The following is a 26,783-nucleotide window of genomic DNA, read 5'->3' as shown; positions in this document are numbered from 1 at the left end:
AAGACCTTTACTGTCTTTTTATTTCTTTCATGAGTTCTTTCAACTCTACTTTCATTTCTACCCAGTTTTTGCTCTCTCAGGGTTAACTGTTCATTATCTTGATAGCTGCTGTTTCTTCTTTTTTGGCTGCATTGGGTCTTCATTGCTGCACTTGGGCTTTCTCTAGTTTGGCGAGTGGGGGCTACTCCTCGTTGCAGTGTGTGGGTTTCTCATAATGGTGGCTTCTCTTGCTGCAGAGCACAGGCTCTAAGCTCGTGGGCTTCCGTAGTTGCAGCACACGGGCTCAGTAGTTGTAGCTCACGGGCTCTAGACCGCAGGCTCGGTAGTTGTGGTGCATGAGCTTAGTTGCTCCACGGCATGTGGGATCTTCCTGGACCAGGCATTGAACCCATGTCACCTGCATTGGCAGGTGTATTCTTTTTTTGTTTTTTTTAACATTTCTATTGCAGTATAATTGCTTTACAATGGTGTGTTAGTTTCTGCTTTATAACAAAGTGAATCAGCTATACATATACATATATCCACATATCTCCTCCCTCTTGTATCTCCCACCACCCTCCCTATCCCACCCCTCTAGGTGGTCACAGAGCACTGAGCTGATCTCCCTGTGCTATGTGGCTCCTTTCCACTAGCTAGCTATTTTACGTTTGGTAGTGTATATATCCATGCCACTCTCTCACTTTGTCCCAGCTTACCCTTCCCCTCCCTGTGTCCTCAAGTCCATTCTCTATGTCTGCGTCTTTATTCCTGTCCTGCCCCTAGGTTCTTCAGATCCATGTTTTTTTTTAGATTCTGTATATATGTGTTAGCATATGCTATTTGTTTTTCTCTTTCTGACTTCACTCTGTATGACAGTCTCTAGGTCCATCCACCTCACGACAAATGACTGAATTTCATTTCTTTTTATGGCTGAGTAATATTCCATTGTATATATGTGTAACATCTTTTTTTTTAACATTTTTATTGGAGTATAATTGCTTGGCAGTGGTGTGTTAGTTTCTGCTTTATAACAAAATGAATCAGTTGTACATATACATATATACCCATATTTCTTCCCGCTTGCATCTCCCTCTCTCCCACCCTCCCTATCCCACCATTCTGTCTGGTCACAAAACACCGAGCTGACCTCCCTGTGCTATGTGACTGCTTCCCACTAGCTATCGATATTTTACATTTGGTAGTGTATATATGCCCATATATACACTACCAGTCTCTCACTTTATCCCAGCTTACCTTTCCCCCTCCCCATGTCTCCAAGTCCATTCTCTAGTAGGTCTGCGTCTTTATTCCCGTCTTGCCCCTAGGTTCTTCATGACGTTTTCTCTTTTTTTTAGATTTCGTATATATGTGTTAGCATATGCTATTTGTTTTTCTCTTTCTGACTTCACTGTGTATGACAAACTCTAGGTCCATCCACCTCACTACAAATAACTCAATTTCATTTCTTTTTATGGCTGAGTAATATTCCAATATTCCATTGTATATATGTGCCACATCTTCTTTATCCATTCATCTGTCGATAGACACTTAGGTTGCTTCCATGTCCTGGCTATTGTAAATAGAGCTGCAGTGAACACTGTGGTACATGACTCTTTTTGCATTATAGTTTTCTCAGGGTATAAGCCCAGTAATGTGATATCTGGATCATATGGTAGTTCTATTTTTAGTTTTTTAAGAATCTCCATACTGTTCTCCATAGTGGCTGTACCAATTTACATTCCCACCAACAGTGCAAGAGGGTTCCCTTTTCTCCACACCCTCTCCAGCATTTATTGTTTGTAGATTTTTTGATGATGGCCATTCTGACTGGTGTGGGGTGATACCTCATTGTACTTTTGATTTGCATTTCTCTAATGATTAATGATGTTGAGCATCCTTTCATGTGTTTGTTGGCAAACTGTATATCTTCTTTGGAGAAATGTCTATTTAGGTCTTCGGCCCATTTTCAGATTGGGTTGTTTGTTTTCTTGATATTAAACTGCATGAGCTGCTTGTAAATTTTGGAGATTAATCCTTTGTCAATTGCTTCATTTGCAAATATTTTCTCCCATTCTGAGGGTTGTCTTTTCATCTTGTTTATGGTTTCCTTTGCTGTGCAAAAGCGTTTAAATTTTATTAGATCCCACTTGTTTATTTTTATTTTTGTTTCCATTACTCTAGGAGGTGGATCAGAAAAGTTCTTGCTGTGATTTATGTCATACAGTGTTCCACTTATGTTTTCCTCTAACAGTTTTATAGTGTCTGGCCTTACATTTAGGTCTTTAATCCATTTTGAGTTTATTTTTGTGTATGGTGTTAGGAAGTGTTCTAATTTCATAGTTTAACATGTACCTGTCCAGTTTTCCCAGCCCCACTTATAGAAGAGGCTGTCTTTTCTCCATTGTATATCCCTTCCTCCATTACCAAAAATAAGCTGACCACATGTGCATGGGTTTACCTCTGGACTTTCTATCTTGTTCCATTGATCTGTATTTCTGTTTTTGTGCCAGTACCATACTGTCTTGATTACTGTAGCTTTATAGTGTAGTCTGAAGTCAGGGAGCCTGATTCCTCCAGCTCTGTTTTTCTTTCTCAAGACTGCTTTGGCTATTCGGGGTCTTTTGTGTTTCCCTAAAAATTGTGAAATTTTTTGTTCTAGTTCTGTGAAAAATGCCAGTGGCAGTTTGATAGGGATTGCATTGAATCTGTAGATTGCTTTGGGTAGTAGAGTCATTTTCACAATGTTGATTCTTCCAATCCAAGAACATGGTATATCTCTCCATCTGTTTGTATCATCTTCATTTTCTTTCATCAGTGTCTTATAGTTTTCTGCATACAGGTCTTGTGTCTCCTTACATAGGTTTATTCCTAGGTATTCCATTCTTTTTGTTGCAGTGGTAAATGGGAGTGTTTCCTTAATTTCTCTTTTAGAATTTTCATCATTAGTGTATAGGAGTGCAAGAGATTTCTGCGCATTAATTTTGTATCCCGCTACTTTACCAAATTCATTGATTAGCTCTAGTAGTTTTCTGGTAGCATCTTTAGATTTCTCCATGTATAGTATCATGTCATCTGCAAACAGTGACAGGTTTACTTCTTCTTTTCCTATTTGGATGCCTTTTATTTCTTTTTCTTCTCTGATTGCTGTGGCTAAAACTTCCAAAACTATGTTGAATAAGAGTGGTGAGAGTGGGCAACCGTGTCTTGTTCCTGATCTTAGTGGAAATGTTTTCAGTTCTTCACCATTGAGAATGATGTTGGCTGTGGGTTTGTCATATATGGCCTTTATTATGTTGAGGTAGCTTCCCTCTATGCCCACTTTCTGGAGAGTTTTTATCATAAATGGGTGTTGAATTTTGTCAAAAGCTTTTTCTGCATCTATTGAGATGATCATATGGTTTTTCTCCTTCAGTTTGTTAATATTGTTTATCACATTGATTGATTTGCATATATTGAAGAATCCTTGCATTCCTGGAATAAACCCCACTTGATCATGGTGTATGATCCTTTTAATGTGCTGTTGGATTCTGTTTGATAGTATTTTGTTGAGGATTTTTGCATCATGTTCATCAGTGATATTGGCCTGTAGTTTTCTTTCTTTGTGACATCTTTGTCTGCTTTTGGTATCAGGGTGATGGTGGCCTCATAGAATGAGTTTAGGAGTGGTCCTCCCTCTGCTACATTTTGGAAGAGTTTGAGAAGGATAGGTGTTAGTTCTTCTCTAAATGTTTGATAGAATTCGCCTCTGAAGCCATATGGTCCTGGGCTTTTGTCTGTTGGAAGATTTTTAATCACAGTTTCAATTTCATTGCTTGTGATTGGTCTGTTCATATTTTCTATTTCTTCCTGGTTTACTCTCGGCAGGTTGTGCATTTCTAAGAATTTGTCCATTTCTTCCAGGTTGTCCATTTTATTGGCATAGAGTTGCTTGTAGTAATCTCTCATGATTCTTTGTATTTCTGCAGTGTCAGTTGTTACTTCTCCTTTTTCATTTCTAATTCTTTTGAATTGAATCTTCTCCCTTTTTTTCTTGATGAGTCTGGCTAATGGTTTATCAATTTTGTTTATCTTCTCAAAGAACCAGCTCTTAGTTTTATTGATCTTTGCTATCATTTCCTTCATTTCTTTTTCATTTATTTCTGATCTGATCTTTATGATTTCTTTCCTTCTGCTAACTTTGGTTTTTTTTTTGTTCTTCTTTCTCTAGTTGCTTTAGGTGCAAGGTTAGGTTGTTTATTTGAGATGTTTCCTGTTTCTTAAGGTAGGGTTATATTGCTATAAACTTCCCTCTTAGAACTGCTTTTGATGCATCCTATAGATTTTGGGTCATCGTGTCTCCATTGTCATTTGTTTCTAGGTATTTTTTGATTTTCTCTTTGATTTCTTCAGTGATCACTTGGTTATTAAGTAGTGTATTGTTTAGCCTTCATGTGTTTGTACTTTTTACAGATCTTTTCCTGTAATTGATATCTAGTCTCATAGTGTTGTGGTTGGAAAAGATGCTTGATACGATTTCAATTTTCTTAAATTTACCAAGGCTTGATTTGTGACCCAAAATATCATCTATCCTGGAGAATGTTCCATGAGCACTTGAGAAGTATGTGTATTCTGTTGTTTTAGGATGGAATGTCCTACAAATATCTATTAAGTCCATCTTGTTTAATGTATCATTTAAAGCTTGTGTTTCCTTATTTATTTTCATTTTGGATGACCTGTCCATTGGTGTAAGTGAGGTGTTAAAGTCTCCTACTATTATTGTGTTACTGTCGATTTCCTCTTTTATAACTGTTAGCATTTGCCTTAGTATTGAGGTGTTCCTATGTTGGGTGCATATATATTTATAATTGTTCTATCCTCTTCTTGGATTGATCCCTTGATCATTATGTAGTGTCCTTCCTTGCTCTTGTAACAATCTTTATTTTAATGTCTATTTTATCTGATATGAGTGTAGCTACTCCAGCTTTCTTTTGAGTTCCATTTGCATGGAATATCTTTTTCCATCCCCTCACTTTCAGTCTGTATGTGTCCCTAGGTCTGAAGTGGGTCTCTTGTAGACAGCATATAGGTGGGTCTTGTTTTTGTATCCATTCAGCAAGCCTGTGTCTTTTGGTTGGAGCATTTAATCCATTCACGTTTAAGGTAATTATCAATGTGTATGTTCCTATGACCATTTTCTTAATTGTTTTGGATTTGTTTTTGTAGATCCTTTTCTTCTCTTGTGTTTCCCACTTAAAGAAGTTCCTTTAGCATTTGTTGTAGAGCTGGTTTGGTGGTTCTGAATTCTCTTAGCTTTTTCTTGTCTGTAAAGCTTTTGATTTCTCCATCGAATCTCTATGAGATCCTTGCAGGGTAGAGTAATCTTGGTTGTAGGTTCTTCCCTTTCATCACTTTAAGTATATCATGCCACTCCCTTCTGGCTTGTAGAGTTTCTGCTGAGAAATCAGCTGTTAACCTTATGGGAGTTCCCTTGTAAGTTATTTTTCGTTTTTCCCTTGCTGCTTTCAATGTCTTTTTTCCCTTGCTGCTTTTCTTTGTCTTTAATTTTTGACAATTTGATTACTGTGTTTCTTGGCATGTTTCTCCTTGTGTTTATCCTTTATGGGACTTGCGCTTACTGGACTTGGGTGCCTATTTCCTTTCCCATGTTAGGGAAGTTTTCCACTATAATCTCTTCAAATGTTTTCTTGGGTCCTTTCTCTCTCTCTTCTCCTTCTGGGACCTCTATAATGCGAATGTTGTTGTGTTTCATGTTGTCCCATAGGTCTCTTAGGCTGTCTTCATTTCTTTTCATTCTTTTTTCTTTATTCTGTTCCACAGCAGTGAATTCCACCATTTTGTCTTCCAGGTCACTTAACCGTTCTGCCTCAGTTATTCTGCTATTGATTCCTTCTACTGTAGTTTTCATTTCAGTTATTGTATTGTTCATCTCTGTTTGTTTGTTCTTTAATTCTTCTAGGTCTTTGTTAAACATTTCTTGCATCTTCTCGATCTTTGCGTCCATTATTTTTCCGAGGTCCTGGATCATCTTCACTATCATTATTCTGAATTCTTTTTCTGGAAGGTTGCCCATCTCCACTTCATTTAGTTGTTTTTCTGGGATTTTATCTTGTCCCTTCCTCTGGTACATAGCCCTCTGCCTTTTCATCTTGTCTATCTTTCTGTGAATGTGGTTTTTGTCCCACAGGCTGCAGGGTTGTAGTTCTTCTTGCTTCTGCTGTCTCCCCTCTGGTGGATGAGGCTATCTAAGAGGCTTGATGGGAGGGACTGGTGGTGGGTAGAGCTGACTGTTGCTCTGTTGGGCAGAGCTCAGTAAAACTTTAATCCACTTGACTGTTGATGGGTGGGTCTGGGTTCCCTCCCTGTTGGTTGTTTGGCCTGAGGCAACCCAACACTGGAGCCTACCTGGGCTCTTTGGTGGGGCTAATGACAGACTCTGGGAGGGCTCATGCCAAGGAGTACTTCCCAGAACTTCTGCTGTTAGTGTTCTTGTCCCCACCCCTGCCTCTGCAGGAGACCCTCCAACACTAGCAGGTAGGTCTGGTTCAGTCTTCCCTGGGGTCACTGCTCCTTCCCTTGGGTCCCGATGCGCACACTACTTTGTGTGTGCCCTCCATGAGTGGAGTCTCTGTTTCCCCCAGTCCTGTCGAAGTCCTGTAGTCAATTCTCACTAGACTTCAAAGTCTGATTCTCTAGGAATTCCTCCCGTTGCTGGGCCCCCAGGTTGGGAAGCCTGACATGGGGCTCAGAACCTTCACTACAGTGGGTGGACTTCTGTGGTATAAGTGTTCTCCAGTTTGTGAGTCACCCACCCAGCAGTTATGGGATTTGATTTTACTGTGATTGCACCCCTCCTACCATCTCATTGTGGCTTCTCTTTTGTCTTTGGATGTGGGGTATCTTTTTTGGTGAGTCCCAGTGTCTTCCTGTCAATGACTGTCCAGCAGCTAGTTGTGATTCTGGTGTTCTCGCAAGAGGGAGTGAGAGCATGTCCTTCTACTCTGCCATCTTGGTTCCTTTCCTCATCCCATAGATTTTGGGTCGTTGTGTTTTCATTGTCATTTGTTTTCTAGGTATTTTTTGATTTCCTCTTTGATTTCTTCAGTGATCTCTTGGTTATTTAGTAGTGAATTGTTTAGCCTCCATGTGTTTGTATTTCTCACAGATTTTTTTTCCTGTAATTGATATCTAGTCTCATAGCGTTGTGGTTGCAGAAGGTACTTGATATGATTTCAATTTTCTCAAATTTACCAAGGCTTGATTTATGACCCAAAATATCATCTATCCTGGAGAATGTTCCATGAGCACTTGAGAAGCAAGTGTATTCTGTTGGTTTTGAATGGAATGTCCTATAAATTCCATTAAGTCCATCTTGTTTAATTTATCATTTAAAGTTTGTGTTTCCTTACTTATTTTCATTTTGGATGATATGTCCTTTGGTGAAAGTGGGGTGTTAAAGTCCCCTACTGTGTTTGTGTTACTGTCGATTTCCCCTTTTATGGCTGTTAGCATTTGCCTTATGTATTGAGGTGCTGCTATGTTGGGTGCAAAAATATTTACAATTGTTATATCTTCTTCTTGGATTGATCCCTTGATCATTATGTAGTGTCCTTCTTTGTCTCTTGTAAAAGTCTTTATTTTAAAATCTATTTTGTCTGATATGAGTATTGCTACTCCAGCTTTCTTTTGATTTTCATTTGCATGGTATGTCTTTTTCCATCCCCTCACTTTCAGTCTGTATGTGTCCCTAGGTCTGAAGTGGGTCTCTTGTAGACAGCATATATGTGGGTCTTGTTTTTGTATCCATTCAGCCAGTCTGTGTCTTTTGGTGGGAGCATTTAACCCATTTACATTTAAGGTAATTATCAATGTGTATGTTCCTATTACCATTTTCTTAATTGTTTTGGGTTTGTTATTGTAGGTCTGTTCCTTCTCTTTTGTTTCCTGCCTAGAAGTTCCTTTAGCATTTGTTGTAAAGCTGGTTTGGTAGTGCTGAATTCTCTTAACTTTTGCTTGTCTATAAAGGTTTTAATTTTTCTGTCGAATCTGAATGAGATCCTTGCTGGGTAGAGTAATCTTGGCTGTAGGTTTTTCCCTTTCCTCATTTTAAATATGTGTTGTCACTTCCTTCTGGCTTGCAGAGTTTCTGTTGAAAGATCAGCTGTTAACCTTATGGGGTTTCCCTAGTATGTTATTTGTTGTTTTTCCCTTGCTGCTTTTAATATTTTTTGTTTGTATTTAATTTTTGATAGTTTTATTAATATGTGTCTTGGCGTGTTTCTCCTTGGATTTATCCTGTATGGGAGTCTCTGTGCTTCCTGAACTTGATTGACTATTTCCTTTCCCATATTAGGGAAGTTTTCAACGATAATGTCTTCAAATACTTTCTCAGTCCCTTTCTTTTTCTCTTCTTCTTCTGGGACCCCTATAATTCAAACGTTGGTGCATTTAATGTTGTCCCAGAGATCTCTAAGACTGTGCTCAATCCTTTTCATTCTTTTTTCTTTATTCTGCTCTGCAGTAGTGATTTCCACTATTTTATCTTCCAGTTCACTTATCCATTCTTCTGCCTCAGTTATTCTGCTATTGATTCCATCTCTAGAATTGTTAATTTCATTTATTGTGTTGTTCATCATTGTTCGTTTGCACTTTAGTCCTTTTACGTTGTTGTTAAATGTTTCTTGTATTTTCTCCATTCTGTTTCCAAGATTTTGGATCATCTTTACTATCCTTACTCTGAATTCTTTTTCAGGTAGACTGCCTATTTCCTCTTCATTTATTTGGTCTCGTGGGTTTTTACCTTGCTCCTTCATCTGCTGTGTGTTTCTCTGTCTTCTCATTTTGCTTAACTTACTGTGCTTGGGGTCTCGTTTTCGCTGGCTGCAGGTTCATAGTTCCTGTTGTTTTTGGTGTTTGTCCCCAGTGGCTAAGGTTGGTTCAGTGGGTTGTGTAGGCTTCCTGGTGGAGGGGACTGGTGCCTGTGTTCTCTTGGATGAGGCTGGATCTTGTCTTTCTGGTGTTCTGGAGTGTCTGCGACCTTAGTATGATTTTAGGCAGCCTCTCTGCTAATGGGTGGAGTTGTGTTCCTGTCTTGCTCGTTGTTTGGCATAGGGTGTCCAGCACTGTAGATTGCTGGTTGTTGAGTGTAGATGGGTCTTAGCATTGTGATGGAGTCTCTGGGAGAGCTTTCGCCATTTGATATTACGTGGAGCTGGGAGGTCTCTGGTCGATCAATGTCCTGAACTTGGCTTTCCCACCTCAGAGGCACAGGCCTGACACTTGGCCGGAGCAGGAAGACCCTGTCAGCCACACGGCTGGTCTCCACTTCTGCTGGTACTAAGGTTCACACCTCTAGCCTTTTGTCGGAGTCACCCCACTGATGAAGACAGGACCCTCAACAGCCGGTTGTCGGCAGGTGGATTCTTAACCACTGCACCACCAGTGAAGTCCCTGTTTCATATTATTTTGTCTAAGTTTTTGTTTTCTTTTGTTTTTGTTTTTGGTTGTTTCAGGCAAGAGTATAGAACAGGTTCTTGTTACTCCATCTTGGCCAGAAGCAGAAGTCTGTTCTTTAAATTTAGCAGCTCAGAATATTTACTATTTCTGTTGATAAGGCCATAGTCATGCAGACCAAAAGGTTAAAGAAAAGATTATGACTGTGTAAAAATGAAATATTAGAAAAATTATTTGAATAGGTAACAAGAAATTCTGTCCTCCAAATGGTATTGTCTTTAAAGGGGCACATTGTAAACAAATGGAGCAAGAGTTATCAATTGAAATTCAGGTCCTTTTTATAGCTGTGTAAGTTGTTCATAATTTAGACCATTAGTGAGTATAATGATATTTTATTCTTTGGTCTTTTGGTTTTTCTTATCTTCCTGTGTTCTAGATCTTTTAAATCCTTAACTGGATATAAGAATCTATAGTAGCAAGTTAGCCATAAAAATAATTATCATCTTTTTAGGGACAAATAAAAGAAGGTATGAAAAACTATGCTTAGTATTCTAGATTTATCAGGTCCTGGATCTTTTGTCTCTATCTTTAGATGGTTTTGATTTTTTTCTTACTTTTCCACTTGATATTCTTTTTTTTCTTTCACCCTACTTGATATTCTTTGTTAAATTGTTGGAAAACATGAGCTTGTAGGTCCTGTTTAGCATTTTCATTGACCCAAGTTCTCTTTACTTCAGATTACTGTATGAAGTTAATGGAGTTTTTAGTAGGTTTTTTTATTTTAATGCATCTCGGAGTAATATGAATGTATTTTTGAATGTTTTTAATAGGTGTAATTCTCAAATAATTCTATAACCTGAGTTTTAATTACAGTGCTATGATATAATTACTTGGTTTTAAGGTCTTTACATATGTAATTATTACAGACATCACAGCGTTTTTCCTCAGTTGATGAAGAAGCAAAGCTTCATAAGACCATGTCTCAAGGAGAGATTACGAAGTTGGCAGTGAGACAGAAGGCTTCAGATTCAGATATAAGGTATAAAGCATACACTGACTGTTAATAGGGGTAATATAATTTTATTTACTAATAGACCATAGTTAAATACTGAGCATCTTTTTAAAAGCATAATTGATAGAATAGCTATCAATTTTGAAAGTTTTGAAATTTATTTTTCAACAAAGTACCTACTGTGTGACAGTAGCATAAATAATTCAGATATATATAATGAGCTTTGTCTTTTTATATGTTTAGCACTGTGATTTGGGCAAAGTCTTTACATCATTATATGACTTAGGATTTTTGGTTGTAAAAGAAAAGAGATTAGACTGAAAATATTTTCCAGTTTTGGACTTGGATTCTGTTCTGAGTTAAGTGTTTTACAAATGGAACTGGAAAAGACTTTCAGGAAAGAACTCTGTTCTCTTTAGGAGAGTACATGAAGTTTTTATTTACCAAGAATATGTCTTGGGCTTCCCTGGTGGTGCAGTGGTTGAGAGTCTGCCTGCTAATGCAGGGGACATGGGTTTCAGCCCTGGTCTGGGAAGATCCCACATGCCGTGGAGCAACTAGGCCCGTGAGCCACAACTACTGAGCCTGTGTGTCTGGATCCTGTGCTCCGCAACAGGAGAGGCCATGACAGTGAGAGGCCCGTGCGCCACGATGAAGAGTGGCCCCCGCTTGCCACAACTAGAGAAAGCCCTTGCACAGAAATGAAGACCCAACACAGCCAAAAATAAAAATAAATTAATTAAAAGAAGGCTCAAAAAAAAAAATGTCTTTGTCCCTTACCGTGTTATATAAGGCAGTTGGGCCCTCACTGAACATTTGAATATCTCATTGAAATCTATCTGGTTCATAACCCTATTAAAGATCAGTTTCTCAATGACTGTAGAGGCATAATCCAAGGTAACCCAAATCTAGAGCAGATTATGCTGGAGATCAAATTTTGGGAAACAAAATGTAACATAGAAAAAACATGCAGGTGGAGATAGCAGATTAACTATATAAATTTAATTTCCACATCCACCTAAAATAACAAAACCTATACAGGACAAAAACAACAGGAGACAGCAATAATAAAACAGGAGACAGCAATAATAAAAATGGAGACAGCAATAATAAAAACGTGGAATCCTAAAAGTAGATAGACAAATTTTAAATGTCTTTATAGATAGGAGAAAGTTGAATCCTAAACCAACTGGGTAAAACTGAGAAAGAAGCATCTGGCTGACTGGTCTTCCCCAATCCTAGCAGAAAACAGGAGATTTATTTTCTGGAAAGGATAAAACAGAAGATTGCTGCACTTGGAGGTAACCAGATACAGTTGAGGTGGGGTACATATTTGGAACAGGGAGATTTAATGAATGTTTACATACTGAATGTTAAGATCCCCCAGATTTTTTTCTGTATTCTGCTTCCACGTTTCACATACCCTCTAAGCAGATGATTCGAAGAGTCTTTGGGACTTCCATCCAACCCTCATGGAAAGACCTAAAGATATTTCTATCAGGGGCTCTCCCTACGAATTGGACCAGCCAGATAACCCTACAAGGACAACCACAGTTTGGAAGCCCCACCAATGCACACTAGACCTTCCAAGAAGCTTGTTTATACCCTACTTTTGATCACCACACATTTGAGGAGACATCAGAAGTGAAAGAATCTAAAACTAATTGATAAAATACAACTTGGAAGCAATAAACTATACAGGGGAAAGAAAACTTCAAGACAGACAAATACAACTATCAGTAGACCTTCTGCATAAATAAATATAACTACATTCATGAAACCAAACAGAATACTTTAAAGGGAAACATTCATAATAAAAAAGAGTATTTGAAAATTGAAAGTGTGATAGCATAAAGAAGTCAGAAGAGTTAGAAAGAAAGTTGAGGACATCTGTCAGAAAGTTGAGCCAAAAGACAAATGGATAGAAGAGACAAGAAAAGATAGGAAAATTAGAGGAGCAGTTCAGGACATCCAGTGACCCACTGATAGGAGCTCTGGAAAGATAGGACAAAGTAAAAATAAAGTAATTCAAATAAATTTCGTGGAACTGAAGGACTTGAGTTTCTATAGATTGAAAGGACCACCTGAGGGCCCAACATAATGAATGAAAATAGACCCATACCAAGAGACACGTCATCATAAAACAGTAGAGACAAAACACATCTCCATTATGATGGTGAAATAGCTTTTTAAGTGATGGTTGTACAGCAATCACTGAGGGAACCGTGCCGGATTAGAGCAGGTTAGATGGCTCTGGGAAAGATTTCTTCAAGAACATGGAACTGATGGTGTACCTACTATGTCTCAACATGTTGAGAGGAGATACTCATAAATGAGGAGACACTTGGAGGTGAATTGGACGTAGGAAAGTGAGCAAATGTAAAACAAAACACTAACTCTAGAAAACTATTGGTTATGGAGGGTACTGTATGTCTCAGTTGTGAATATTATTTACAGAGTAAAAAAAATAGTGAATACTACTAAAAGAAACTACTGTATATTGATCTAACTAAAATTATGATATTCTGTTGCGGGGATGTCTGTGTTTGTGGAGGGTATAGAACTGGAGTGTTAGAATATGCTTAATTATTATTTGTGGTCATAAATGTGATAGCAATATAAGTATGGTAAATATTAAAAGAATCAGTTAAATAAATTCAAAAGGGTTGCTCTAGGGAGCAGAAAAGGAATGAGAATGGCAGGAGGATGCTATCATTTGTAATAAGTCTTGTAGAACAATTTCCCTTTATACTATATGGATGTATAGGATTAGTAATAAGCTATTAGAAAAAGAAGGAAGCATGGATAAAAGAACATGGGCTTCAAAAGCAGACAGACCTGATTTTAACTTCCATCTCCATCAGCCCTCTGAGCCTCAGGTTGCTCATGTGTAAAGTTAGGATAAAAATACCTATTTATCATGGTAGTTGTGAAAAGAAGGCATCATAAGTAAGTCATAGTGCCTGGCTCCTAGTTGATGCTCAAAAATAAAGGAACCAACAAATTAATGTGCAAGTAAGCCTCCTAGTACGAGGTTAGGATACATACTTTATGGTCAGTAAATGTGAACTGTTATTATCTCAGGATGTTTCCTTGATTTATATGATGGGAGACAGTATATAAGCACTAATGAGGCAATATAGAGCATAGTTGGTGTGATTCTCAACTTTGTTATTCACTGGCTGTGTAACCTTGGGAAAGTTACCTAATGTTTAAGCTACCAGTTTTTCACCTGAAAAACGGTTATGGTTTGAATGTCAACTTGTTGTTATAGTTAATTAAGGTAATTCTATATAAGCACTTGTACCTGGAGCATGATAACAACTCAAATAAATGGTGGGTTTTTTTTTAACATTCCTGAGTCTCATTATTTCTGTATTCAAAATGAGGAAGCTATCATTTACCTTCCAGATGAAGTTTAAATGTACACTTGAAGATTAAATATGACTAAACTTAACTATGAAGGTTAAATGAATTAATTCACATGAAAGGTGTTTATATAACTTAAAGTGACGTACAGATATTGTCAATAGGACATGCTAATTTCCATTGTTACTTTTTTGTTGTTGTTGTTGTTAACAGACCTCAGAGAGCTAAGATGAGATTCTGGGCCAAAGGGAAACAAGGGGAGAAGAAGACTACCAGAGTGAAACCTGCCACCCATTCGGAGGTTTCGGCACTCTTTGCTGGCTCAGATGTGATTCCAGCTCATCAGTTTCCAGATGGTAAAAATGGACAAAGGGTGGAGATTGTCTTCATAATTTCTGTTTACTCTTTCTGAAAGTTTACTATCCCTCTAGTATTTGTAATGGTAATCCTGTTGGTGAGATATTCTAATGAGTTAGGACCAAGATTGTTAAGTCCCTCCTTAACTAACAGATAATTATAAAATTAAATTTAACCTATAATAGAAGTTTCAGGGAAATGTGGTACAAAACAGTGAAGTAACAACAACTTCAAGAATGACTGTGAATCTTTGATTAGCCTCAGTTTTCTAAAGTGTAAAAATCTAACCATCATTCATTCACTTAACAAATGTATATTCCTAGTAAAAATTAATGACAGCAGCAAATTTTTGAGTGCTTACTACATACAAGGCACTGTACTAAGCATATTGTATGTATTAACTCGATTGATCCTCACAACAATTTTTTGAGGTTGGTATGATTATTATTCCCAGTTTATAGATAAGAAAGCTGAGGCACAGAGAGTTATTTGCTTATACACATATAGCAATTGGCAGAGCTGAGATTTGAATTCAGGCAGTCTAGCTCCAGAGTCCGTATTCATAACCATTGTGCTGAAGTACCTATTATATGTTCCTGGGACTTTATAGTGGTAGCTGTTATTTTAACTTTTGGGGCATCAATCATAGCACATTAGAAAATACCCAACAGTTAGTTCATCTGTTGAGATATGGCCTTTCTAAATGCTAGAATTATTAACTCTCCAAGGATTCCAGTAGTCCCAGTATTAGAAGATTAGCCCATTCTTCCCAAGCCCTTTGCTCAAGTATGTATGAACGTTTTTAATTACCATGTAAAGATGCCAGCTGTCTTAAACAGGGATATACATCAGAGGTGGATGTGTAGTAATGAGTGGGTAAAATACCGGTGGGTGGATGAAATATCAGTATTGAATAAAATAGAGAGGCCCTAGGAAGAAAGTTATTATCTCTAAGAAGAGAGAGAACAGGCCCAGTTAAAATAAGTAAACAAAACTTGTCACATCTAGAATGAGATAAAAATAAAGGGACAAAGGATAAGATAAAGGGAGGAAAGATCAAGTTTCACATGGGAATGGATCAGCCAGAGCAGAGGCATCTGTGTGTCAAAGGAAAAACTGGTAGAAATTTAATTAGAACCCTGTTTTCTGTCTTGTGGCTTTGCTCCTATCACTTTGCAAACTGATATGGATAAAACCAGTAGTAAATTAAGTGAATACTACAGGTTCAGTTTGGAAAATTTGGAATTCCTAAGAGGATCAATTCATTTTATCTTATCTGGTTTACAGTAGTCATTCTAAATTTTTCATATTTCACAGTTATATTCTCCACTGCTGATTTCCAAGAAGGAATTAGGAAGCTCTTTGGTTGAAGTATATGTTATTAGTAGACTTCATTGTGTGTTTGCTTAATAAGGATACATGTATAAAAATTGATTGTAGCCTTTTTATTTATCTTTGGGTAGAAATTTATTAAGGTAGCCCTTGTTTTTAATGCTGAAATTGGATTATAGACAGTTTCTTTAGTAACTATTATTTCTTTTAGTATAAAGAACGATATTGACTTTGCTAAATGAAATAATTAGATACTTGTATATCTAGGTTATATAATGGAATTAATATTAGTTGACACCAATTTGAATATACTTATATCCTATATCTTGATAATTTTTATTCTGGTGCCATATCTCAAGTTTGTTTCACTTCCTGCCTAAGGTGGCATTTAGCAAGTAGGAGGCTATTTTTTTTCCTTTATTGTCAGAATTAGCTTTTAGATGGAATGAGGATATACCATTGGACAGAAGGTAAGGTAAATATATGTGGGGAAAACATGTGAAATGGGGCCAACTTTCTCATCAAGCCCCAGGTAGGCGTTGGCAAATCCAGTGTAGTTCTAGATTATAATGGACTACATGGAACCCAGTTTCTCTGGTGTAAACAATTGCAGAGAAGATTTGTTGTGTTTTACAATATTATATACAGAGCTAGTTAATTCCAGGAATTATCTGAGAAATTCATACAGTTATTTGGGAAATATATGTGAAAATCCTAAATAGCAAGCAGACACAGGCAGAAGTGAACCAGTTGAGTTACCTGGTTCCCTAAATAGAGGTTGCCAGCCTAACACCAGATATTGTCACTGGAGCATTTATGGCTTTAGACCCTAGTAAACAAATAATAATAATTATCAAACTTCACTGGCTTATTGGATTTGTATATAACTGGATGTTCTTTCAAACAGATATAGTAAAGCTATGACTGGGTTAATAGTCAGCATTTAACATGCTAGTGTGATTGTGTACTCTTCTTTCTTTTCTTTGGGACTGAGGTCTTTGGGATCCAGGCTTCAGTTCTACAAGACACTTCCATCCAGATTTTCAGTATCAGACCTCATCTCTTTGGGAGACACAATAGAATTTCCCATTGAAAAGTGATAATTCTTAAATACATTTTCTGTACAAATGTACAATCTGGATTTACTGCCTAACTGCCTGAACTTAAACATTAATGTTACTTTACTTTTCGGATATTTACATGTTTCCTTCAGTGACTTACTAAAGGAACTTAAAAAGAAGGATGTGGAGATTTCAGTATTTTTACTAAAAGAAATTTTTTTTGGACACTCTATCTTGATTTATAGAATTATCTCAGAATCAGCCAACACCTCCACTGAGTCCAGAATTGCCTGGGAGTTGCCGGAAGGAGTTCAAAGAGAACAAAGAGCCTTCTCCAAAGGCAAGGCGCAAGAGAAATGTGAAGATCAGCAGCGTGGCTTTGGAGTCTATGCATTGGCAAAATGACTCTGTCCAGATCATAGCAAGTGCCAGTGATTTAAAAAGCATGGATGAATTTCTTCTGAAAAAGGTACCCTGTGCCTGCTCAGTGAGGCCCCTGAGCAGCTTTGACTGTGGAATGCTTGTATATCAGGATATGCCCCCTAAAGGATATATGCTTCAGTAAGTTAGAGCATCTGTTTCTTTACCAGAAAGGTACAAATAATAGGATTCATATGAGTTAGACTGCGTAGACAGGATTTAAAGTTTTAGGCTTTACTGTTGACTTCAGTTTTACCGTAACTGTCATGTTGCATTCTGTATGGGAAGGTGAGGCTTGTCATTGCACACTTTGAGTTGTCTTTTTGGTAGCAGAACTGTGGAATCATGCAATGTTAGAAGGGACTTTAGAAATCATCTAGTAGTAATAAAACTTTGGCTACCTGGTCATGCTTTTTTCTGGGTCCCATGATAGTTTGCCCTTTCAGGACGGTCATTGTTGAAGAAACAGTATGTGTCCAGAGTGGCATTCACTTCTTTTCAATTTAGTTGATTGTGTACAAAATCTCTTTCTGTGGTCCCCAGATGAATGACCTAGACAATGAAGACAGCAAGAAAGACACACTAGTGGATGTTGTATTTAAAAAAGCTCTGAAAGAATTTCGGCAGAATATCTTCAGCTTTTATTCATCTGCATTGGCGGTAAGTTAAACTGTGTCAGGAGATATTCAGAAGTTCAACATATGAAAAATTTGACAATGCCATAAAAAATAATACAGGGGCCATGTTCAACTAGAGATTTCTCCAGTGTCTTCTTTTTGTTTTAGGGATAGATAGGGAAAAGCATACTGACTGACCTCAGATTAATAGCATTCTCAAATTTCCTTGAGCTGTTTTTTTTTTCCCCCCTGTTATAGGTATATTTTCATCTTAAGGTATTGAATTCAGATATTCTAGGTATGATTCTTTTTCACCCAGTGGCTCTTTACTATTTTGACTTCTCATGATCCTTTTAGCTCTGGCTCCAGCTTCTAATTCTCATTTGTGTTGGAATTATACTTTTTTATTCAGTAGAATTAGAGCAGTTTATGTTCACCAATTTCTATATATGAGTTTGTATCACTTTCAGATTTACCTATACTTTCATATGATGTTGGTCATGGTTTAGAAAATTTATTATTGGTGCTAAAGTATATAATAATTAATGCTTTTGATCTATAGAATCTTTATTAATATCTCTGAATTGTCATATTTATTCTATAAAAAATAATTTGTATTTAATTGGTTTTTCTTTGTTCAACCTGTAATTTAATGTGTAAAGAGAAATCAGGAGAACTTTCCTATGTATATTCTACTCAGTATAAGATTTTTTTGCCTTTTAAAAGTAGGAACCATGCAGTCTTAGACAGCAATAATTTCAAGACCATAATAAAGTAGTAATCAGGCTACGGCAAATGACTAGGTTTGGGTAGAGACAATGTTGGCCATATTTTTCTAATCCTGCTAACTGCTTGTCATGCTTCATACCTTTATTTTCTAGGTTAGGGACCAATATACTTTGTATCACATAGGAAGAGCCAACGTTATGAAATAGAGCTTAATAGTGGTTTTCTAACCCTGGATCAAAGAGGTTCAACTTATAATTCTGAGGAGGTGAAAGAGAAATACATTTTAAATGTATATAATACGTTTGGGTCACTTAAATCCTGTTTTTTTCTTTCTCATGAAGACTCCACACCTCATTTAAATAAGTTAAAAGGAATTCCATGTAGATTCCTTTGCAAGAAATACGGTGTTATTCTAAGCATGTCATTCTTCTTTGGAAAAATGAATCAAAGTAAAGGTTGCCTAATGTTTCACTAGGCAAGAATTCAAGTATTCACTTTTTCAGTTTTAGAGTGGAACTATCTAAACAAGGTTCATTTCTGGGGATAGGTAATTAAGAGGGAGGCAAATAATCTTTATAGCTAAATATAGTTTAAAATTCCCAGGGCTTTCTCCAATTATTACATTGTTTAAACTGTTAGGTATTTTACTAAAATTTAGCAGGTTTTATTCTGCAGACATGCCATAGTAGAGTGGGAATTTACAAATACCACATGACCTCGTGGACATGCCCATTAGAAAGTATATCAGGATCCTAATTTTTATTCAAAATAATTACCCAATAAAAATTGAATCAGTCTTCTATATATAAAGAATTTCTTCATAAAACCTTACATTTCTTCTCTTATTGCTTATTAGATAGATGATGGGAAAAGCATACGGTATAAAGACCTCTACGCACTATTTGAACAGATTTTGGAAAAGACCATGAGGCTTGAGCAGCGTGATTGGAGTGAATCTCCAGTCAGAGTTTGGGTCAACACTTTTAAAGTGTTTTTAGATGAATATATGAATGAATTCAAGACTCTGGAATATATACCCACAAAGGTAAATATATTTTGATTTCTAAAAGGATTCAGTTATGAATTCTTCTTAAGAGTCTGGGACATCTGGTATTTGAGAAAAACATTACAGTGAACATGTCAACTACTTTAGCACTACTTTAGATCCAGCAAACTCCATTCTGTCCTAAAAGTTCATCAGACTGTATTATCAAAGCCTTCTGCCATTAATATATTCTTCACTGAGTTAAAATGTAATGTTGTGCCATTAAGATTATACCCTCAGCTTTGATAGAGGTCAGTACATAAATTTCCTTTCGAAAAACAGTGGTTAAAGATGTGATTAGTTGTATCATCTAGTGGCCTTTATGTAAGGACCCACGAATTATATTTCTCCTTGAATTAGGTTTTAGGAAAATGTATGTTTCTGAATATCTATATAATAGTAATAATAAACTTTATTTATTGAGTACCAGGAATTATACTAGGTGTTTGATATTTTATTTACTTCTTGCTTCAGCCCTATTAAATAATTATTATGAAATTCTTATTACAGAAGAGATAGTAGGCTTAGAGAAGGTTGTCAGTGTGTTTCCTTTCAGTACCCCAACTGAAATAATTAGGTGTCTGATTATTGGGTAGCAGGAATACTGTTAATCCTTTTTATTGTCTCCCATTTTATTTTCAGTTATTCTGATTTGTGTATATTTAGATTTATAAAACATTTGAAATCATTTTGAAGTAATCAGATATAAATAAATCTTTGAAAATTCTTCTGTTCTACGTCTAAGTTGGGGTCTTATGTTATGCAGAAGAAGATTCTTATTAGGCTTATTCTGCCTTTGTTTGTAATTTTAAAAGGTTAGATTGAGATTGTTCTCTACTATGGCTAACAAGAAACGTCATATGTAAAAGAACTTTTCCATGTCCCAGATGATACCTTTTAAAAAAAAAAATTTCTTTTTATTTATTTTTGGCTGCATTGGGTCTTCGTTGCTGCGCGTGGGCTTTTCTCTAGTTGCGGCGAGCCGGGGCTACTCTTTGTTGTGGTGCATGGGCTTCTCATTGCGCTGGCTTCTCTTCTTGCGGAGCACGGGCCCTAGGCGCGCGGGCTTCAGTAGTTGTGGCTTGCAGGCTCTAGAGCGCAGGCTCAGGAGTTGTGGCACACGGGCTTAGTTGCTCTGCGGCATATGTGGATCTTCCCAGAGCAGGGCTCAAACCCATGTCCCCTGTGTTGGCAGGCGGATTCTTAACCACGGCGCCACCAAGAAAGTCCTCCAGATGATACCTTTTGTTTTTTAATTTAATTTATTTTTTTATACAGCAGGTTCTTATTAGTTACCCATTTTATACATATTAGTGTATATATGTCAATCCCAATCTCCCAGTTCATCCCACCACCAGCCCCGCCGCCACTTTCCTCCCTTGGTGTCCATACGTTTGTTCTCTACATCTGTGTCTCAATTTCTGCCCTGCAAATGCCTCATCTGTACCATTTTTCTAGGTTCCACATATATGCATTAATATACAATATTTGTTTTTCTGACTTACTTCACTCTGTATGACAGTCTCTAGATCCATCCACGTCTCTACAAATGACACAATTTCGTTCCTTTTTATGGCTGAGTAATATTCCATTGTATATATGTACCACATCTTCTTTATCCATTCATCTGTCGATGGGCATTTAGGTTGCTTCCATGACCTGGCTATTGTAAATAGTGCTGCAATGAACATTGGGGTGCATGTGTCTTTTTGAATTATGGTTTTCTCTGGGTATATGCCCAGTAGTGGGATTGCTGGATCATATGGTAATTCTATTTTTAGCTTTTTAAGGAACCTCCATACTTTTCTCCATCAATTTACATTCCCACTAACAGTGTAAGAGGGTTCTCTTTTCTTCACACCCTCTCCAGCATTTGTTGTTTGTAGATTTTCTGAAGATGCCCATTCTAACTGGTGTGAGGTGATACCTCATTACAGTTTTGATTTGCATTTCTCTAATAATTAGTGATGTTGAGCAGCTTTTCATGTGCTTCGTGGCTATCTGTATGTCTTCTTTGGAGAAATGTCTATTTAGGTCTTCTGCCCATTTTTGGATTGGGTTGTTTGTTTCTTTAATATTGAGCTGCATGAGCTGTTTATATATTTTAGAGATTAATCCTTTGTCCGTTGATTCATTTCCAAATATTTTCTCCCATTCGGAGGGTTCTCTTTTCGTCTTGTTTATGGTTTCCTTTGCTGTGCAAAAGCTTTGAAGTTTCATTAGGTCCCATTTGTTTATTTTTGTTTTTATTTCCATTACTCTAGGAGGTGGATCAAAAAAGATCTTGCTGTGATTTATGTCAAAGAGTGTTTTTCCTATGTTTTCCTCTAAGAGTTTTATAGTGTCCTGTCTTACATTTAGGTCTCTAATCCATTTTAGGTTTATTTTTGTGGATGGTGTTAGGGAGTATTCTACTTTCATTCTTTTACATGTAGCTGTCCAGTTTTCCCAGCACCACTTATTGAAGAGACTGTCTTTTCTCCATTATATATCCTTGCCTCCTTTGTCATAGATTAGTTGACCATAGGTGCGTGGGTTTATCTCTGGGCTTTCTATCTTGTTCCATTGATCTATGTTTCTGTGTTTGTGCCAGTGCCATATTGTCTTGATTACTATAGCTTTGTAGTATAGTCTGAAGTCAAGGAGTCTGATTCCTCCAGCTCCGTTTTTTTCCCTCAAGTTTGCTTTGGCTATTTGGGGTCTGTTGTGTCTCCATACACATTTTAAGATTTTTTTATTCTAGTTCTGTAAAAAAATGCCATTGGTAGTTTGAAATGGATTGCATTGAGTCTGTAGATTGCTTTGGGTCGCATAATCATTTTCACAATACTGATTCTTGCAATCCACGATCATGGTATATCTCTCATTCTGTTTGTGTCATCTTTGATTACTTATATCAGTGTCTTACAGTTTTCTGAATACAGGTGTTTTACCTCCTTAGGTAGGTTTATTCCTAGGTATTTTTTATTGTTGTTATTGTTGAAGTGGTGAATGGGATTGTTTCCTTAACTTCTCTTTCTGATCTTTTGTTGTTAGTGTATAGGAATGCAAGAGATTTCTGTGCATTAATTTTGTATCCTGCAACTTTACCAAATTCATTGATTAGCTGTATTAGTTTTCTTGTGGCATCTTTAGGATTCTCTATGTATAGTATCATGTCATCTGCAAACAGTGACAGGTTTACTTAAGCTTTTCCAATTTGGATTCCTTTTATTTCTTTTTCTTCTCTGATTGCCATGGCTAAGACTTCCAAAACTGTTGGATAATAGTGGTGAGAATGGACACCCTTGTCTTGTTCCTGATCTTAGAGGAAATGCTTTCAGTTTTTCACCATTGAGAATGATGTTTGCTGTGGGTTTGTCGTATATGGCCTTTATTATGTTGAGGTAGGTTCCCTCTATACCCACTTTCTGGAAAGTTTTTATCATAAACAGGTGTTGAATTTTGTTGAAAGCTTTTTCTGCATCTATTGAGATGATCATATGGTTTTTATGCTTCAATTTGTTAATATGGAGTATCACGTTGAATTGCATATATTGAAGATTCCTTGCATCCCTGGGATAAATCCCACTTGATCATGGTGTATGATCTTTTTAATGTGTTGTTGAATTCTGATTGCTAGTATTTTGTTGAGGATTTTTGCATCTATAATCATCAGTGATATTGGTGTGTAATTTTCTTTTTCTGTAGTATCTTTGTCTGGTTTTGGTATCAGGGTGATGGTGACCTCATAGAATGAGTTTGGGAATGTTCCTTCCTCTGCAGTTTTTTGGAAGGGTTTGAGAAGGGTGGGTGTTAGCTCTTCCCTAAATGTTTGATATAATTCATCTATGAAGCCATCTGGTCCTGGACTTTGTTTTTTGGAAGATTTTTACTCACAGTTTCAATTTTCTTACTTGTGATTGGTCTGTTCATATTTTCTATTTCTTCCTGGTTCAGTCTTGGAAGGTTATACCTTTCTAAGAATTTGTCCATTTCTTGCAGGTTGTCCATTTTATTGGCATAGAGTTGCTTGTAGTAGTCTCTTAGGATGATTTGTATTTCTGCAGTGTCGGTTGTGACTTCTCCTTTTTCATTTCTAATTTTATTGATTTGAGTCCTCTCCCTCTTTTTCTTGATGAGTCTGGTTAATGGTTTATCAATTTTGTTTATCTTCTCAAAGAACCAGCTTTTGGTTTTATTGATCTTTGCCATTGTTTTCTTTGTTTCTACTTCATTTATTTCTTCTCTGATCTTTATGATTTCTTTCCTTCTACTAACTTTGGGTTTTGTTTGTTCTTCTTTCTCAGTTCCTTTAGGTGTAGGGTTAGATTGTTTATTTGAGATTTTTCTTGTTTCTTGAACTAGGATTGTATTGCTATAAAATTCCCTCTTAGAACTGCTTTTGCTGCATCCCATAGCTTTTGAATCATCGTGTTTTCGTTGTAATTTGTTTCTAGTTATTTTTTGATTTCTTCAGTGATCACTTGGTTATTTAGTAAGGTGTTGTTTAGCCTCCATGTGTTTGTGTTTTTTACATTTTTTTCCCTGTAATTGATTTCTAATCTCATAGTGTTGTGGTCAGAAAAGATACTTGATATGATTTCAGTCTTCTTAAGTTTACTGAGGCTTGATTTGTGACCCAAGATGTGATGTATCCTGGAGCATGTTCCATGTGCACTTGAGAAGAAAATGTAATCTGCTGTTTTTGGATAAAATGTCCTATAAATATCAATTAAATCTATCTGGTCTATTGTGTCATGTAAAGCTTATGTTTCCTTATTAATTTTCTGTTTGGATGATGTGTCCATTGGTGTAAGTGAGGTGTTAAAAGTCCCCCACTATTATTGTGTTACTGTCGATTTCCTCTTTTATAGCTGTTAGCATTTGCCTTATGTATTGACATGCTCCTGTGTTGGGTGCATATATGCTTATAATTTTTATATCTTCTTCTTGGATTGATCTTTTGATCATTGTGTAGTGTCCTTCCTTGTTTCTTGTAACATTTTTTATTTTAAAGTGTATTTTATCTGATATGAGTATTGCTACTCCAGCTTTCTTTTGAGTTCCACTTGCATGGAATATCTTTTCCATCCCCTCACTTTCAGTCTGTATGTGTCCCTAGGTCTGAAGTGGGTCTCTTGTAGACAGCATATACATGGGTCTTGTTTTTGTATCCATTCAGCAAGCCTGTGTCTTTTGGTTGGAGCATTTAATCCGTTCACGTTTAAGGTAATTATCGATATGTATGTTCCTATGACCATTTTCTTAATTGTTATGGGTTTGTTTTTGTAGGTCCTTTTCTTCTCTTGTGTTTTCCACTTAGAGAAGTTCTTTATCACTTGCTGTAGAGCTGGTTTGGTGGTGCTGAATTCTCTTAGCTTTTGCTTGTCTGTAAAGCGTTTGATTTCTCCATCGAATCTGAATGAGATCCTTGCTGGGTAGAGTAATCTTGGTTGTAGGTTCTTCCCTTTCATCACTTTAAATATATCATGCCACTCCCTCTGGCTTGTAGAGCTTCTGCTGAGAAATGAGCTGTTAACTTTATGGGAGATCCCTTGTATATTATTTGTTGTTTTTCCCTTGTTGCTTTCAGTAATTTTTCTTTGTCTTTATTTTTGTCAAATTGATTGCTATGTGTCTCCGAGTGTTCCTCCTTGGGTTTATCTGGTATGGGACTCTCTGCGCTTCCTAGACTTGCATGGCTATTTCCTTTCCCATGTTAGGGAAGTTTTCCACTATAATCTCTTCAAATACCTTCTCTGGTCCTTTCTCTCTCTCTTCTTCTGGGACCCCTATAATGCGAATGTTGTTGTGTTTAATGTTGTCCCAGAGGTCTCTTAGGCTGTCTTCATTTCTTTTCATTCTTTTTTTTTTTTATTCTGTTCCACAGCAGTGAATTCCACCATTCTGTCTTTCAGGTCACTTATCCGTTCTTCTGCCTCAGTTATTCTGCTACTGATTCCTTCTAGTGTAGTTTTCATTTCAGTTATTGTATTGTTCATCTCTGTTTGTTTGTTCTTTATTTCTTCTAGGTCTTTGTTAAACATTTCTTGCATCTTCTCGATCTTTGTGTCCATTATTTTTCCAAGGTCCTGGATCATCTTCACTATCATTATTCTGAATTCTTTTTCTGGAAGGTTGCCCATCTCCACTTCATTTAGTTGTTTTTCTGGGGTGTTATCTTGTCCCTTCCTCTGGTACATAGCCCTCTGCCTTTTCATCTTGTCTATCTTTCTGTGAATGTGGTTTTTGTCCCACAGGCTGCAGGGTTGTAGTTCTTCTTGCTTCTGCTGTCTCCCCTCTGGTGGATGAGGCTATCTAAGAGGCTTGATGGGAGGGACTGGTGGTGGGTAGAGCTGACTGTTGCTCTGTTGGGCAGAGCTCAGTAAAACTTTAATCCGCTTGACTGTTGATGGGTGGGTCTGGGTTCCCTCCCTGTTGGTTGTTTGACCTGAGGCAACCCATCACTGGAGCCTACCTGGGCTCTTTGGTGGGGCTAATGACAGACTCTGGGAGGGCTCACACCAAGGAGTACTTCCCAGAACTTCTGTTGCCAGTGTCCTTGTCCCCACGGTGAGCCACAGCCCCCACCCCCGCCTCTGCAGAAGCCCCTCCAACACTAGCAGGTAGGTCTGGTTCAGTCTCCCCTGGGGTCACTGCTCCTTCCCGAGTTCCGATGCATACACTACTTTGTATGTGCCCTCCAAGAGTGGAGTCTCTGTTTCCCCCAGTCCTGTCGAAATCCTGCAGTCAAATCCCACTAGCCTTCAAAGTCTGATTCTCTAGGAGTTCCTCCTCCCATTGCCAGACCCCCAGGTTGGGAAGCCTGACATGGGGCTCAGAACCTTCACTACAGTGGGTGGACTTCTGTGGTATAGGTGTTCTCCAGTTTGTGAGTCATCCACCCAGCAGTTATAGGATTTGATTTTATTGTGATTGTGCCCCTCCTACCATCTCATTGTGGCTTCTCCTTTGTCTTTGGATGTGGGGTATCTTTTTTGGTGAGTTCCAGTGTCTTCCTGTCGACGATTGTTCAGCAGGTAGTTGTGGTTCTGGTGTTCTCGCAAGAGGGAGTGAGTGCTCGTCCTTGTACTCCGCCATGTTGGACCAATCTCCAATACCTTTTTATATTTAGCCCTAGGATGGAGAGTTTTCTAGAGCCAAAATATGCAAAGTGCAATCATTGAAATTAATAATCAGGTAATTAATGTTTAAAGTCAAATAATCATTTAAATTAATAATGGTATGGCTTCTGGGCAGAACTGAGGTTTAAAAAGATAATTTCTAAAGTATCCTTCCATTCTGTTGCTTTTATGAGCACTGTGTTTTACTAAACATAAATTATTTTTCTCACATATGCTTACTAGCACTGTGCGTTTCCTCTTGAGGAATAAAGAGCTGCTTATTTTATTACCTGTTGAGCAAAAATC

At 37.3% G+C, this 26,783-nt stretch overlaps 1 protein-coding gene across 11 annotated transcripts in view; it reads left to right on the top strand.

The window, feature by feature from the left end:
• MYO9A (myosin IXA) overlaps positions 1–26,783 on the top strand; it is a 271,301-nt gene that overhangs the window by 193,740 nt on the left and 50,778 nt on the right. For all 11 annotated transcript variants that reach the window (XM_067752245.1, XM_067752263.1, XM_067752254.1 and 8 more), the window contains 5 exons: positions 10,356–10,468; positions 14,024–14,166; positions 16,806–17,029; positions 17,524–17,640; positions 19,183–19,371. In XM_067752245.1, the coding sequence (XP_067608346.1) occupies positions 10,356–10,468; positions 14,024–14,166; positions 16,806–17,029; positions 17,524–17,640; positions 19,183–19,371 (786 nt within the window). The remainder of the gene's footprint in view (positions 1–10,355; positions 10,469–14,023; positions 14,167–16,805; positions 17,030–17,523; positions 17,641–19,182; positions 19,372–26,783) is intronic.

This window comes from Pseudorca crassidens, chromosome 1 (assembly GCF_039906515.1).
Source record: "Pseudorca crassidens isolate mPseCra1 chromosome 1, mPseCra1.hap1, whole genome shotgun sequence".
Lineage (NCBI taxonomy): Eukaryota > Metazoa > Chordata > Mammalia > Artiodactyla > Delphinidae > Pseudorca > Pseudorca crassidens.
This window is presented reverse-complemented; position numbering and strand designations above follow the sequence as displayed.